Source organism: Harpia harpyja, chromosome 5 (genome assembly GCF_026419915.1).
Source record: "Harpia harpyja isolate bHarHar1 chromosome 5, bHarHar1 primary haplotype, whole genome shotgun sequence".
Lineage (NCBI taxonomy): Eukaryota > Metazoa > Chordata > Aves > Accipitriformes > Accipitridae > Harpia > Harpia harpyja.
In genome coordinates this window covers 33,175,466-33,192,781 of record NC_068944.1, presented here as the reverse complement: position 1 = coordinate 33,192,781, position 17,316 = coordinate 33,175,466, and the positions used below count along the sequence as shown (strand labels likewise).

The 17,316-nt window shown below is 43.8% G+C and overlaps 1 protein-coding gene and 1 long non-coding RNA gene across 2 annotated transcripts in view; one reads left to right on the top strand and one right to left on the bottom strand.

Annotated features, from left to right (window-relative positions):
- The window catches only part of LOC128142405 (chloride channel protein C-like), an 82,490-nt gene extending 71,143 nt beyond the window's left edge, over positions 1 to 11,347 (bottom strand). Inside the window, 5 exon segments of the mRNA XM_052788465.1 lie at positions 89 to 181; positions 2,299 to 2,474; positions 3,432 to 3,512; positions 10,057 to 10,189; positions 11,100 to 11,347. Of these exon segments, the coding sequence (XP_052644425.1) occupies positions 89 to 181; positions 2,299 to 2,474; positions 3,432 to 3,512; positions 10,057 to 10,189; positions 11,100 to 11,347 (731 nt within the window).
- On the top strand, positions 9,104 to 11,777 carry LOC128142407 (uncharacterized). Its single transcript, XR_008235385.1, has 4 exons — positions 9,104 to 9,460; positions 10,700 to 10,792; positions 11,028 to 11,086; positions 11,202 to 11,777. It is a non-coding gene; the product is annotated as an uncharacterized LOC128142407 (long non-coding RNA).
- The last annotated feature ends 5,539 nt before the right edge of the window (positions 11,778 to 17,316 follow it).

Here is a 17,316-nt window from a genome sequence, read left to right as displayed (position 1 = left end):
AGACACCCGCGGGGCACCAAGGGCGGGAGGTGGGGCGCCCCCCCCCCCCCCCCCCCCCCGGAGCCCCACAGCTCTGCCCATCACTTACTTATCAGCTGAATTCCAAAACCTGGTGAAGATCGGGAGGTGGACGCCAAGGGTATCCAACTGCAGCTGGCTCAGGCCACAACCCAGGAGGGCACTAAAAGTGATATTGTGTAGTTGAGAGCACTCTTTGGTAAATTATTCATAAATCAGCCATGGTTAAAGGCAGGGGAGGACAGAGCCTTAGTTGGCATGCAGCAGCAAAGCTAGACTGGTTTCAACAGATTTAAACATGGAAAATGTTGAACACGTCTTTTAAATATGCAAAGTTCCATTGACATAAAGCAAAGAGGCTACTAAAGACTTTCAGATTCTTGACTCAGAGACTTAAATGTCTCTTTTGCAAGGAGTGTTATGATGATAGACCATGAAATGCCTTTTGAAGAACTGCATTTTAATGTCTGCCCAAATGTGGTGACACGTCAGACTATAGCCCATCATTTCAGTCATCTGTTCACAGGTTAATGACCATGGGAGCCAGAACAGCCCCACTTGTAACAGAAGATGTGTCATGATTTAAATTATTACAGTGTGTTCCCAGGCAGCACTTCAAACTACATTTAAATGCGGAGAAAAAAAATCCAAACCCTTAGTGAAATGAAAAATCTATTCATTGTATAATCTTGGAAGACTTTTCTACAAGACTTAAATTAGAAGCCTTAACGAATCTCTCAGAGGCTTTTAGCAACTTACGTGTGTTTATGTTTAATAAAAATGGTGGAGGGTTCCAGCTAAATTAAATTAAACTAGCTCTTAATTCCTATGTTTTGAAAAGGCATCACGTTAATACCATGCTGACTTTCTTCATGGAAATATGATTCAATTCTTTGGCTCATACATCACTGTTACCAACCCAGCACAAAGGAAAAAAAATCACAGCTGCAGTCTGTGAGCTCCTGGAGACAAATGTCTGAAAGCAAAGAAAACAAAAGAAACCTAAAGGGAGAGCTAAACCTTGGTAATCATTGTCTGGAAGGTTTGTGGCTGCCTCTGACTAACCATGTGCTCCTATTTTTGAACATCTGAGTCATCCCCTAGGGTAGTGCACCTCTGTGCAAATAAATAAATAAATATAAACCCACGGAGTAACCAAAAATGTGAGAGGGTGCTGGGGAGGAGGATAGGTTTGGTCAGGGCGGTGAAGAGGAAGAGAACAAACCTCAAGGATGAATACTTTCCAAAATCAAAAAGGATCAAAAATAAAACAGTAAACCAGCCAACAAATGATCTACACTGTATTAGCAGAGACCAATTTTACCGTCTCTACTCAAGATACTGTTTAATAATGGTAATAAAGTGCAGCAGGATTCTCCTCTAAACGGTGAATAAAGGAAATCATGTCACTTACCAAAACAGAAAAGCCCAAAATCTGGCCCGCAGTTACTAAGTTTGGCTGTATTGCAGCACAGTAAATTTTAAGAACCGCTCTGACCTACAGAGTGGCACTGGGCAACCCTCCTCTCCCCTTCTCACAAGGCCCCAGACCACAATAGGGTGGTGGGGATTCTCTTTCTTTGTATATAGCAAGGGGGGATAAAAACATTATCCTTCAAAAAGACTATGAAGTCTACTTTTCCCTACCTAGAAATGTACTATTGCGCTACTGCATGAACAAGAAGCAGCTCCAACCTGACTTGCAATCTGCCATCTGCAGAGCTTGCAAAGCAGCGCCTGGTTTCTGTGGTCACCCTTAGCTGGCACTGGCAGCTGCCGTGTTTGTAAGCTCGAAACACGGACCCCAAGGGACTGGTTGTCCATCGCTGTGCACCTTGCACAGCCACTTACAGCACTTCTGCAGGTAGCTGTAAAATTGTTGCCCCTTTCGTGCGCAGCCGCGTGAGACTGGCTTTATTTGCATACAGACTTTGCATAGATAAAAGCAGTTATAAGGGATGCAAAGCAGCCGGCAGGCCATAGCTGTGGGACTGGTTGCTTTTCAGAAACAAAACTGGCTGCCGTTGTCCAGATAACTGCTTGCCGAGCCTCACAGGGAATCATACTAGGGAACTAAGCCAGTATTTAAAACACGCAGCGAAAAAATGTTTTTCTTCACTGCATGGCATGAATAGTTGTGCTAATGCAAAGGAGGGGACAGCACAGGTGAAAAGAGCTCCCAATGCAGGGTATTTTCTAAGCCAGCACTGCCACCAAGACAGACATTGCAAACCCTTACCCTCAGCCTGATAGCTTTAACTTTTGTCTGCTATTTCTTACCCCAAATGGATCATGGGACCTTCTGACCCACAGAAGAGCCCGGAGGCTACAGCCAGCATGCATGAGACAAATGTCCCTAAAAAGGTCTTAATATTAAAAAGATGTTGAATAGAAGTGCCATTCAAATACCCAATGATTTCTGGCAAGCCAGATGGTGAACCTGCTGGGCAAAAGAACTGCAAAGGAAAAACAAAGAAAAGAGAGAGTCAACAGGCATTAGATGTTGATGTGTGAGATGCATCTGTGGACACAGATTTTAAGTCCAGCCCTAACCTTGCTCTGTTCACAAACAAACTTTCCCAGAATTGACAGATAACGTAGATACACATATAACTTCCAGCTACACACAAAAATTCAAGCTCCCAACAGTGTTGCTGTATGTGTACTGAGAGTAATGAGAGAAGAAAATGACTGACGAGAGCCCCTGCCCCAGCTCCCTGCCATCCCCTCTTGTCTTTGCACAGGCAGTCTGCAGGGCAGGGTGTACGTGTGAACCTGTATGATTTGTCCAGTCAGTTCAGGCTTCAGATAGCTTAAAACTGGTCAGTTATTACACATATAACAGCAAACTCCCTTTTCCTACTGTTGCTGGATTTGGGGGTAAGTTCAGTAAAACATTCACTTTTTCTCTCACCTATGCTGTTAATTGCCTGTCTATAATTAAATTGAACACAGCAGGACAGTAAATGACAGAAAGGCTCAATGTTTTAGCCTTGCCGCCTTGTAAAAGTACTGATCTGGGCTACAAGCAATACCCACATAGCACAGCTAAAAGATCAATCTAAAACCAACAGTAACTTTTATATGGACTGATGGTCTTTGGCTTAGGCCCCTTCCAAACACCGAGTTTTCACAAGTTACGCCAGCTGCCACTTGTATTTATTTTATAAACACCACATGCTAAGTGTAAATTGCATCGCCACCACCACTGATTTCACCCCAGACACTTTTATACAAGTTATGGGCGGTGGACTCCAGCTTTAGGCTGAATGCCAAGAAAGACCTCTCCAATTGGGTTGTATAATAGAGGGGCGGTTTTAAATAAAATACTGAATTAACCAGTATTTGGAAGAGCAAAAGATTTGGTTTATCACAGCATTATAGGCTTGTTGCGTAGGGGACGTAACACTTACCAGCACTGAGCCTGAAGAGAGAACCACCATGGCCAGCCCAGACCCAAGCGCACACAGCCACGTCATGTGGATGTTCCCATCCTGTCCGGTTGACAAATAGATTACTACATCGGCACCCATAGACCAGGTCCTGCTTTTCAATGAACTTCTGTCCCACAGATTACCGCAGGCAGAAGGTGGGCCATAGGGAAAAACCAAAGCAGTGCAGGCTCCTTAGAAGGACAGGAGTGAGTAACAGTAAGGTGAATGATGACTTTCAGTCATGTTTTTTTTTCCAGGACTTTTTGCCCATCTCTAAAAGCACTATAAAGGATATGTTGTTACTCATCAAGGCCCTTTTCAGGTCAGAAGCAGAGTTAAAGGACCTTAAGAACATGCACAAGAAAACACTACATGGTGTCTTCAGGAGACATTTTGCTTGGATGGAGGCTTCAAAGTCTTACATCAGTAATTACCTTTATGAATTTGCAGCTATTATAAGTAGACAGAATATATGTGAGCAAGCTATTTCTTGCTTTATTTTAACCAAAAGGACATCTCTCATATTAGGCCTTCTCACATTTAAAAAACACATTTCAGTCTCACTGGGTTTTCAGTTTGTTTATTTGTGCTTGGGCTGACCGCAGCCGTGCCGTCTCCAGAACTCCTCAGTTCCCACACACTTTGCCGCCTTCCATAGCGCTCAGCTGTGATTCATTGTGTGCGCAGGTCAAACACATCCCTTGCATTTCTGAGGTCACAGCATTACAGCCAGCCACTGCAGCCTTCCCGGCAGCATGTCCCATCAAGGCTTTTGTAAGCACTTCGTGCAGCACAGCCAAACAACAAAGCAAAGTGCATGAAAATGAGTATTGCTCATCTGCAGCTGAAGGAGATATATAGATGGGAAGGTCTTCCAGGGCAGGAATTACACATGTGTACTGATGTCAGAGCCTGTGAGAGCTTGCCTCCTGTCCCTCTGTATTAGTTCAATACAATAGGACAAATTTTATAATACAACAGGACCAACAGTGCATGTAACGGTTGTTGTGATGCCCTGGAGTCAAACTGTGGTTTCTTTCTATATATTCTTCATTTATACTTTAGTGTGTATATATACACACATGTGTGTATATATATACAAATGCATATATACATGTATGCATGTGTATTCATCCACTGTTTATATATTTTATAAACTTACGCATAGTTTGTATATAAGAAACGCCAGGCAAATTATATTGCAAGAGAACTATATATGCTTTCCTCACGGAAAACCTAAACTTGTTCGCTTCTTGGATATTCCCTCTGATATATTCAGCCTCCATCTGTTCCACAGAATAAGTCTTCCCTTGCATTTCTGTGAAGTGATTGAGATCTATCCTTCAGCAGTTAGCAGGATTATTTCATTATCTTGATTTCATAGAATAGTGGAGGACACATCCATGTCTCCCTTGTACTGCAGAGCCCAGAACTGGACACAGTACTCCAGATGTGGCCCCACCAGTGCTGAACAGGAGGGAAGGATCACCTCCCTTGACCTGCTGGTGTATTGGGTTTGCGTGGCACGATTTTGGTAGTGGGGGGTTGACAGGGGTGGCTTCTGGGAGAAGCTGCTAGAAGCTTCCCTTATGTCTGACAGAACCAATGCCAGCCAGCTCCAAGACAGACCCACCGCTGGCCAAGGCCAAGCCCATCAGCGATGGTGGTAGCACCTTTGAGATAACAGATTTAAAAAGGGGGGAAAAAAGCTGCTGCAGCACAGCAACTGCAGCCAGAGAGAGGAGTGGGAACATGTGAGAGAAACAACCCTGCAGACACCAAGGTCAGTGAAGAAGGAGGGGGAGGAGGTGTTCCAGGCACCGGAGCTGAGATTCCCCTGCAGCTTGTGGGGAAGACCATGGTGAGACCGCGGGCTGTCCTTCTCCCTGCAGCCCATGGAGGTCCACGGTGGAGCAGATATCTACCTGCAGCCCATGGAGGACCCTACGTCGGAGCAGGGGGATGCCCGAAGAAGGCTGTGACCCTGTGGGAAGCCCAAATTGGTGCAGGCTCCTGGCAGGACCTGCAGGCCCGTGGAGAGAGGAGCCCACGCTGGAGCAGGTCTTCTGGCAGGACTTGTGACCCTGCAGGGGACCCACGCTGGAGCAGTCTGTGCCTGAAGGATTGCACCCCATGGGAAGGGACCCACGCTGGAGCAGTTCGTGAAGGACTGCAGCCCGTAGGAAGGACCCACGTTGGAGAAGTTCATGGAGAACTGTCTCCCATGGGAGGGACCCCACAGTGGAGCAGGGGACGAGTAAGGAGCCCTCCCCCTGAGGAGGAAGGAGCAGCAGAGACAACATGTGACGAACTGACTGCAACCCCCATTCCCCATCCCCATGCTGCTGGCAGGGAGGAGGTAGAGAAAATCGGGAGTGGATTTGGGCCCGGGAAGAAGGGAGGGGTGGGGGGAAGAGTGTTGTAAGATTTGGGTTTATTTCTCATTACCCTACTCTGGTTTGATTGGCAATAAATTGAGTTAATTTTCCCCAAGTCGAGTCTGTTCTGCCCGTGAGGGTAATTGGTGAGTGATCTCTCCCTGTCCTTATCTCAACCCACGAGCCTTTTGTTATATTTTCTCTCCCCTGTTCAGTTGGGGAGGGAGATTGATAGAGCAGCTGCATGGTGCTTAGTTGCTGGTTGGGGTTAAACCACAACAGCTGGCAACAGTCCTTCTAATGCAGCCCAGTAGGCTGTTGGCTGAATGGCACCACAGCCATCTGGTCTATCAAGCACTGCTTCCTTCCAGTCTTTTGTTTGCTCCCAGTTTGCTGAGGGTGCACTCTGTCCCATCATCCAGGTCATTAGCAAAGATATCCAACAGTGTTTGGCCCCAGTATTGGCCCCAAGGGTACACCCATGGTGACCAACCTGCAGCTAGACTTTGTGCCACTGATCATAATGCTTTGAGCCCAGCAGTTCTGCCAGTTAAATCCATCTCACTGTCCACTAATCTAACCCACACACCATCAGTTTGTCTATGAGGATGTCATGGGTGACAGCGATGAAAGCCTTTCTAAAGTCAGGATAAACAACATCCACCGCTCCAGTCATCTCGTTGTAGAAGGTTGTTACCCACTGTAAATCCCTGCTGACTACACCCAATCACCTTCTTGTCCTTCATATGGTTAGAAATGGTTTCCAGGATTATTGGTTCTATCACCTTCCCAGGGTCAAGATGAGGTTGACTGGCCTGTAGATCCCTGGATCCTTCTTCTTGTCCTTCTTGAAAATAGGAGTGACACTGGCTTCCTCCAGTCCTCAGGAACCTCTCCTCAATTGCCTTGAACTTTCAAAGATAATTGAGAGTGGCCTCACAATGACATCAGCCAGCTCCCTGAGAGAAGGCATTGAGTACCTTGGCCTTTTCCAAGTCCTTTGTCACCAGGCCCCCTACCCAGTTCAAAAACAAGCCCATGTTTTTCCTAGTCTTCCTTTTGCTGCTGATATACCTGTAGACACCTCCTTCCTTTCTTGTTGCCTTATCAGATTCAACTCCAGGTTCACTTTGGCTTTCTTAACCCCATCCCTGCACACTCAGACAGTGTCTCTCTATTCCTCCTGGGTCATCTGTCCTTGCTTCCACCTCTTGTATGCTTCCTTTTTATGTTTGAGTTTTGTGAGGAGCTTCCTGCCACCTTTTGCTTGATTTCCTGTTCATTGGAATGGACTGTTCTTCACCATGGAGGAGATAAACCTGAAAAACCAACCAGCCCTCTTGGGCTCCTATTCTCTCCAGGATGGTCTCCTTTGGAATTCTTCCAAGAAGATCTCTGAACAGACCAAAGTGCTCTCCTGAAGTCCAGAATTGTGACCCTGCTTTTTGCTTTTTCCCTCTCATCTCAGGATCCTGCACAGCACCATCTCATGGTCACTGCTGCCCCCAACCTTTACATCCCTGACCAGTCTTTCCTTGTCTGTAAGTATGAGGTCCGGCAGAGCAGGTCCCCTCATTGGCTTCTCGATCATCTATCAGGAAGTTATCAACGCACTCCAGAAACCTCATGGATTGCTTGTGCCCTGCTATGTTGTCCTTCCAGCAGATATTGGGCTGGTTGGCTAAAGACCCCCATGAGGATCCAGGCCAGTGACCATGAGACTTCTTCCAATTGTCTGAAGACAGCTTTGTCTAATTCTTCATGAGCTGGTGCTCTATAGCAGACACCCACAACAACATCACACATGTTGGTGTGCCCTCTAACCCTGATCCACAAGCTCTCAGCTGACTCTCATCTGTCCCAAGGCAGAGCTTCATCCATTGCCACTGCTTTCTCACAAAAAAGAGCAACTGCCCCTCCTAACCATCCCAGTCTGTCCTTCCTAAAGAGCCTGTACCCAGCCAATGCAGCACTCCAGCAGTATCAGCTATCCCACTGTATCTGTGCAGACAAGGAGCTCATCTGCCATCCTCCAGCCTGAGTGAGAGGCCGCAGGCACTGCCCACAGACCCAAACCTGCAGAGCTGCACCCTCCCTCAGGAGCTAGCTCTGGGTTGTGGCCTCTGCTGAGTCAGGGTAATTTCTCCCCTGGGTGCTGGGGACCATCTCCAGCAGCTCCTTGCCACCATTGCTGCGCACAAAAGCACTGTCAGCCCAGACCCTGGCCCCCTTCTGCACAAATTGCTGCATCTGCTGGCTGCACGCCATGCTTGATGGTTATACAGGGTCCCCCCAGCACCGGATGACAGGATGCCTGGCCCTCCCTGGTCAGGATTCAGCTGGTACGAAAGCTCAAAGCCTCTTTCTCACAAGAAGCTTTTCAGTATTCATACTACCTACCACAGATATCGCAAACCAGGTGAAAATTTTACCACCTGCTTCTCTCTACAGGTGAGAAAAACAAGCAGTCAGGGTCAGAGATGCCTTAACATTTTGTGCTGGTTTTGGCTGGGATAGAGTTAATTTTCTTCACAGTAGCTACTATGGGGCTATGTTTTGGATTTGTGCTGGAAACAGTGTTGATCACTCAGGGATGTTTTCCTTCCTGCTGAGAAGTGCTGACACAGCGTCAAGGCCTTTTCTGCTTCTCCCCCCACCCCACCAGCGAGGAGGCTGGGGGGCACGAGGGGTTGGGAGGGGACACAGCTGGGACAGCTGACCCCAACTGACCCAAGGGGTATTCCAGACCATATGGTGTCATGCTCAGCATATAAAGCTGGGGGAAGAAGGAGGAAGAAGGGGATGTTCAGCGTGATGGCGTTTGTCCTCCCAAGTCAGCATTACGTGTGATGGAGCCCTGCTTTCCTGGAGATGGCTGAACACCTGCCTGCCCATGGGAAGTGGTGAATGAATTCCTTGCTTTGCTTTGCTTGTGTGCGCAGCTTTTGCTTTACTATTAAACTGTCTTTATCTCAACCCATGAGTTTTCTCACTTTTACCCTTCCAATTCTCTCCCCCATCCCACTGAGAGGGGAGTGAGCGAGCGGCTGTGTGGGGCTTAGTTGCTGGCTGGGGTTAAACTGTGACAATCTTTTTTGGCACCCGATGTGGGGCTCAAAGGGCTTGTGATAACGACAGATTTTATTGGAAAGTGTTAGATCAAATTTATAGCTGTTATGGCTCTTTAGCTATTAAATGGCAGGCTCCAGTGCTTTCCATGGGGCTTACTTGCCTTACTGTATATTAGAGTCTGGTGCTCATAAGTGGCTGCTTTTTGCTTTTGCTGCTTGCTGTACTGCTGTACCACTTATCGTCTTACTCTGCCATGCCAGGGAACATTTTGATAACAGCAATGGCGATGCGCCTGGGCTGGCAGATGGCCAGGGCATCGCTGCAGTTTCTGTGCTGCTGTACTGGACAGGCTGGAACTCCAGCGTGAACTCAAGTCGAAGGGACTGTGACCTGTGGATGAGTCCACGTGGGAGCAGGTACATCTCGAAGCATCTGTGGCCATGGTTATGTCTGTGCCGCAGCAGGTGTGCCTCAGAAGGGATTGTGGCCCATGGATAAGTCCACGCTAGAGAAGGTACACCTCGAAGCATCTGTGGCTGTGGATAAGTCCATGCTGCAGTAGGTACCCCTTGAAGCATCAGTGGCTGTGCATGAGGTCATGCTGGATCACCTCAAAGCATGTGGTCATGGATAAGCCCACAACACATTTACATTGATTTTAACCATTCAGTGATTTTTACCACCACCATTCCAATTATTACAGGGGTGATGATACCCATCAAGGACAAATTAATCATTCCACAATAATCTATTACAGCATTAGCAAAAGACAGCTGCCCCAGACATAGAAAGAAATAACATATCTGATACCAGGTCCACATTCACTAAGTACCTTAAGAGAAACCTAATCCCTTCCCTTGGGCATCAACAATACCTAAAGCAGCACATGCCACTTATGTACAAGGAGGAAGAGGAAGGCCACAATATTTTAGAGACTGCCTTCATTAATCTTATGACAAGAACTCCATCAGATATTATACTGTACTACAGGCTAAGTTGTAGCAAAGGACACCAAAGTATGCCTACACAAAACACCGCAGGCTGATGTCCACACCCACCTAGACAGGCAGCACCTGTAGTCAGTTAAAACTTTACAATGTGGATTTTCTAACAAACACACACAGAAGAGGTCACTCTGACTTTCTCTTGCTCACCTGCAGGTAATTTTCCACCAGGTCCCATTTCAATTTGATGAGAGAGTCAATTATCTGATGAATCAAAAATGCAAGCATCCCAACTGCTGTTCCGATTAGCCCCATCAGCAGCCAGCGATCCCACTCTTTTCTAGAAATAGGAAAACACAGTTACATCTCAGCCTATAGCACAAGACTAATTACCACGCTTACTCTTACAAACATGCATTTTTAGAGCATTTTGATTATTAACCGTGACTGCATGAGTAAGTGGGTGGTTTTGCCACTATCTCTTTAAAAAGTGTACATTCAACAAAACTCTACCTTCAGGTGAAAGCCATTTCCATTTGGGTAAGGAAGATGGTTGGATTTTTTAGTTTTGCTTTTGGTTTTGGTTTTTTAATACATAAGTAGCAGTGCAATGTGCTTTCAGATGCTGATTGTTTGATGCCATCTCAAAATCCAGTTATGTGACTCAGTAATAAACATTCAGTAGAGCACTCAGAACTCATTTCAAAGTAATTCCTGTTTTCTTCTGCTGCAACTAATGCACTGAGCACCTATCATACAAATGTGCAAACCTTTACCTCTAGTTTCTGTCTTTCCTAAACTTATACTTACAATAATAATTGTACACCAATAATAATTTCTGATTTATTTCTAGTATCACCTCGGACTAGAGCACCCCTTCTGAGATTCAAACACTACGTTTCCTGCAGATTACACTAAGAGGCAGTGAATTTCAAGAAAAGTCTCAGTAAGAGAACATTCCCCCACACCTCTGCAAAGTCTCTTCCTTTTAAGCTGTATACATTGAGTAGTTAATTTTTTTTGCATATTTAATAATTTGTCAAGAGCAAAGGCATAAGCACTTTCAAAAAATGCTTTTAATCAAAGTTGCTTGCTGCTTGGCCCCCTTCTACATGCTAATAATATATTTTCCTATATACAGAAACAATAAATAATGTTTTCTTTATTCCTTCTGCTATCAGGCATGTCCCTGGATTGTCTAAATTACCCATAGCCTAGAGGTAATTTAACAGTATTTAAGGTAATTTTAACTGTATGTTTTCTCTTGTAGCCACTTTTTATAAACTTCACTGTGCAAAGGCAAATAATCCAAACTCTCATGGGCTATCAGGTGTTCTCTCTTCTCCTCCTTGCAGTGATAATATGCTAAACTGCTTCTGATGATGCTACATTGCCTCCTAAAATCCTGAGAATTAATCAAATCAGGCCCATGATCTTCTGCCATTAACATCTCCTCTTCACCATTTTCCATGTGTGTCCTATGGGAAAAAAGTGATGACATTACAGCCGCCTCCAAGAATCTTTGGGATGTTTATAAGAACGATGTGAGCCCAAGAGCAGTCTTCTTGAGACTGAAAGAGAGAGGAGTGGAAAACCACGCGAGGACAGATGGCACAGAGTTTGGCTAGTTTGTGTTTGCCCTTGGTTTGCTGTGGGTATGCATAGAACCAGCACAGTCAAAGCAACGAAAACTCGTCCGAGCTGGAGCTCTCTGGTGAGGAAGTCACTCCAAGAACACACTGACCACTGTAGCAAGATTATCACACCGGCTCCTTGCTGACTGTTCAGAGGACAGGGATGTTTAAGCCATAGAGGCTTTGTCTGTTTAAAGAGATGATCGCTTGCTGTGCTTTAGGCTGTCCAAAGATCTTGATCCACTAATCTAATCACACAATTTAATTAAATAAAACAAAATCTAGGTTGCAGTGACATTCAGTTAAACCCTGAATTCTTAGTATTATATAGGCACCCTAAAAAAGCTTATTCTCTAATACAGTTTCCTTTGAATTCACATGTCAAATTTCTTTTTAGGTGGATAAAAACCATTTGCTAGACTACCAAACTCACTACAGCTTGGACACTTTACCCAAGGTAGTTTGCAAGCTGGCAGTTCAAAGCACAAGAAGACTTGATGCATGTCAAATATTTACTGTAAAGAAAAATTGGTAACATGCTATGTGTTTGTCACCTTCAAGGCATGTTTTTGGTTACTGGAGACAGACTAGAGAAAGATTTCTGCTGCTCTCCACTTACTGGCACATGGACCAATTTGGAAAGGTCTCATCTCAAATAATGAGGAAAAATAAATAGTTCTTGGTTGTCAGTTAGTGAGTACTAAATGGCAAGAGAGCAAAAAAGATCTTTACACAAGCCACATGCAAATTATCTGAAACCAAGCCTTTTGGACCTATGGTTTTGGCAATACTGGAAGTTTCCTTGTGGCCCATTACTCGTACTTCTCAAATGTAACAAAACGCATCGTCAAGGCAATACTGTCCGGGGCAGGGGGCACCTCCAGATCAGGATATAGCAATGGCCAAAGTCCAATTTCTTATGCCATGACTGTGGTTTTTTGTTAGTTCAATCAGGCATTTCATTCTAGAAATTCCAAAAGTAGTATGCAAATTCCAGACCTGGCAACTCTCAGTCTGAGAAAAAAGAGAAAGAGTTAAAGAAGAGAAGAAAAGTGATCTAGGTGGAAACCAAAGACTAGAAAATAATTGTTGCTGGAATCTGTGTGAATGGCTACGAGCAACAGTAAATGCATTAAAAAAGGTAATGTTACTTGCCTTACAGACGTAGGGAAATAAATTTATCTTTGCCACCAATACACCCATAGAGAAGTTATCTGACAACACACACATGGTGTGCGATCAATTAAATCATGCCAGTCAAAGGTGAATTGAGGAATAGCCAGGTTCTGATTCTGATTTTGAACTGGTCTTACCTAAAAAGTGGTAAGTGCTTTATTAAACACAGTAGCTCAGACCTTAGTTTTGGGTTTAAGCACAAAAATGTCTTGATATTAGACTGCTAATTTGTGCTTATACAAAAGTTGGGTTTAACTAGTCCAAGTTTAAAACGGAGCAAAGGAAAGCAGAGCTCAGGTGAGAAAAGCAGGCACCTGAGCAGATCTTAGGACCCCGCCGCTGCTTTGTTCAGGGATGTCCAGTCTGGCTACCGCAAGGTCTCCCTTTAGCCCATTTCTTTATTTCTGGAACATGGGAATTTGTATGATGTCATTTTCTAGTTGTGTTAGATCAAACTGGTATATGTGAGTAGATCTGGGTATTATAGAGATTGCAGCATAAACAGAAATACAAAATCCACTGAACAATACAGAAAGGGGGGAAAAAACCTGAAACTAAAGCTACCTTTCTAGGGGAAAGGGATGAGGCTAAGTCACACTGCTCACAGACAACACAGTTACACCTCATTCTATGTCATGATGATTTGTTATGTAAACATGACAGCTGTTTTTCCTCAAACAGGAATACCATCACCAGCCATAAGAGCACATCTGAGCGTTTGTCTTGGCTGTCCCTAGTTGCCAGAAGAGTGAAGCTGACAACTCCTCTTCCATCAGACACGAATCCAACCCAGTCTCTGCAGCAGTGGCTCAGCTGTACTGCAAATTCTCAGAGGCACCCACTCATGTACTCAAATTTTAAAAAACAATATGGAATGAATTTTCAAACTTTAACCCATAATTATTTTTTTGCACAGACTCCTCTATAGTTAACTTAAGCCCACCAGTATGCTTACTCATCTGAAATATATTTCATGAACCTCTGAGAAGCAGTGCACAAACAGCCAGGTTCCAAAAGCTAGAAGGCAAAAAGCAGAGAGATATTTCAGACTGTAGGGGGGCACAGCTGCATCCCAGAGATTCAGGCACTGAGAGAACTCTACAGAGGACCGACAAGGCCTTGCAAAACACATACACACACATTCACAGTGCATTCATTATTCTACAACAAAACTTGAAGACGTATTCCTCCTTAACATAGAAAAACAGTTATTTTCAGAATACTTGGATGAAGAAGGCAAATACAGATTGGGGTGGTAAAAGCATTCTGTACCAGAAATTCCTGTGCTAGAAATACATACTGCTAAATTGCCCCATCAAAATTTGACCCCAAACCTATGCATTTTGGCTGTCATTGTTAAATATGCTCCCCCATACACATTCCAATGCCAAACATGAGTTCTAATCTTTCTTCTGCAAAGTATTTTGGAGGCTGTATTATCAATCCTGTAAAGTGTGCATAAGGATTGCCTGCTTTCTGCAATAAGTTTTCATCTCCAAACATCATACAAGGATCTCTCTGCTTATCCAAGAGCTTCCATAGCTCAGTTTTAGCCATGGACAAAGGCAAGAATAGGCAACGATGAAAGAAAACTTCCCACCCAGGAGAGCAGAGAACCCAGGCTGTGACCAGTTTCCAAGCTTTCCACTCATTTCTGGCTTTGATACCTGCTCCTGCAAGGCTTGCTACTTTACTTACAAGTGTTCTTAATGTCACAGGGATCACAGCCTAACTCGGAACTGCTGCTTTGGAGACAAGGAGGGAAAGGAGGAGTCTGTATTCTGTGCTTATCACCACAGAAAGCTAGTAGCTACACGTTTGAGTAAATGCTTTAAAGATTCAAGTTATAAATTGAACTTCACTTAGTTGGGAGAGAGTTATAAAACATCAGTGAAGGGAAAAAGCATGCTTTCAAGCTGCCAAGACCCCGTTTGCAAGCCACGGAGCTCCTTGTTCCACTCCCAAGCAGCTTCCATGCAGACCATGGGACTCCTCACACAAGGATGAGGGCAGAGTAAGGAGGGTGGGCAGACACCAGCACAGCGCTCTCCTCTTTGGTAAGCATAAGCAGGCTGAGCTAGGCTGCCTTCAGTTAGGACCTGGAAAGTAGCTCCCTTGAAATTAGAAAGATCAGCAAAGGATCGAACCGCTCCTACTTGGCGATCTGGATTAGAGGTGAGGTGCGGTGAACAGAAGAAATGCAGCTACCACATGATTAGCGCTAGCTGGCCAGTCCAACACAAGGTGTTGAGCTACCCCATCTAACTCCCCTCCCAAATAACTGGGGAGAAGGAACAACACAATTTTATTTGACTAAATGTTCTGTAAGTGTGAGAGTATGTGCATGCATGCACATGCGTGCGTTCTTTGTACTTTAGAAGACCAGGGTGGAATAAACCCAACCAATACTGTGAAAATGCAAAATGAGTATTCCTAAATTACAAGCTGCAACAAATAAGAACTACCCACCAAACACCATTAGCAATTCAGCTTGTATTTCATACCAAAACATTTTGCCACTTGTCTTTAAATAGTACAAACATAAATCAGATTCCAGCTATTACACATAAAAGCACCTACAACAGAACTCTAATTCTTGCTATGGTTGTACTAAACCACTCCTACCTCGGCAAAATTACCGGTCACCCATATATCTAGATGGCTATATAACATAATTTCAGCTGTGTGGTAGCGGGCATCTAAAAACCAAGCAAATACTTAGTTGGCACCCCAGTTTTATGTAGACAAAGAACAGTATATTTTTTGAATGGTGTCAGGAGTTGTATATACTTAAATTATATTAATTCCTTCCCTCTCCACTGCCCCCTTGTCTTCAGCTACAGGCTCGTTAGTGCAGTGTATGTGATTTGTGCATCTGTCAAGTAAAGCAGTGCACCATTTTTGTTGGCTTCTGTTTTAATACTAATTATCATACAGATATTATAGTCATAAAATCACAAAAATACAGTAAAGTATTAGAGATTGAGAGTCAACATTGTTACACTGAATGAATAACACGATTCCAAACAAATCTGAAGGTAGAAGCAAAGAGTATTTGAAATGCCAGAAATAGTTACTACTCTAAGGAACATGAGCAGTTCAGAATTTTTTTTTAACAGATTGAAAGCAGGGCGGTAGAATGAAGAGCTTCCGAAGCAGTACTCTATTCACAGCATCCCACTCTGAAGATCAAAACCACCACACTACTAACTGAGGTGACACTCAAAGATTTTAAATAATGACTGTTTAATGCGCAATCTGAATGACAGCTCAAGGAAGCAAATAATTATCATTGTGATTGAATAGTGATATAAAAATCACTGCTAACTAGAAACATCATGGCTATAAAATTTCATTTCACATATTTCAGTACTTCAAAGTTACAGCATTTAAGGAATGGAAGCATAGTAGTAACTTAGCATCAGAATTTTGCTATAAATGCAGTGAGTCGTACATTTGATGCTGACTGTAAGGACATAGATGTTTGAAACATTTTCTGATAAGGCTGTAACAAATCTAATATATTGTTACAGGTTAGCAGTACCATACAAGATCATAAATGTAATCTGCGAATCTTCATACATAAAAAAAAATGTACATACGTCAGGAAATGGCTTCAGAAAACACAAACCAAGATGACTATGTCTGTCTCCACGAATCCTGACGCTGTGATGTTGTGGCAAGGAGTTTAGAGATTTCTCAGAAGCCGACGGTCCCATAGTTCAAAGTGTGACACACCACCCAGAGATGGGAAATAATGCTCACTCCTGAAACTGCTGCAGTCCAGCAAACAATAAACAGTGGAAGAAACTGTCGGCCAGAAAACGTGGGGGGCGAGGGCTGCTGGCAATTCACCTGATACCACAGCAAAAGCAAAGAGCTTTTAGCGTAGACTTTTCTCATTGATAGTATTGACTCTATTAACTACACACATACATTTAAACTTAAAACTGCTGATCACCAATCACTTAGATTAACCTGGGAACTAAAGAGCCAGCCTCCAGCATCACACACTTCCGTGCTTTTCATTTACACAGCTCCTCATGGTGGCAAGTTTTGCATATCAAAACCTAAAAGAAATGGGAGTCTCATCTCAACCTGCTGTACTTCACCACAGTTTTTAACAATTTTAAATGCAGGAATATTCTATCTCAAAAAAAGTGAAAGAGATTAAAGTCCTGTCAGACTGAATTTAAGGAGTTCCAATTGCTAGTTCATCTCCCAAAGTCATTCTGCGAAGCTCAACCCTTTCTTCCGTATTAACCCAATTTTCATGACACCGGAAAGATCTGCCACAAATACCCTCTTCCACATCTTCAGGATAACTTCACAGCTCTAACATTTGAGCTGCTCTCATCCTAATTGTAACAGCTTTTATTCCTGTGACAATTGGAAAAAAATAGCTAATTTTTCATGGTCTATTCTCAAGTCAGTAACAGTTGTGTTTATCAGGTTTCTTCTTTTCTTTATAATTTTTAATCAGAAATTGCAAAGGGATACCAAACCCTTCCCCCTTCCCTTTCTCATTCCTGCATGCTTAAAAAGATAATAGTAATATAATAGCAATATAGTAGTAGGAGTAATAATAATTCAAAATGAAAACAGCCAATGCATTAAATCAGCATACCTACACACCCGTAATAATAACCAGGGAGCAGAG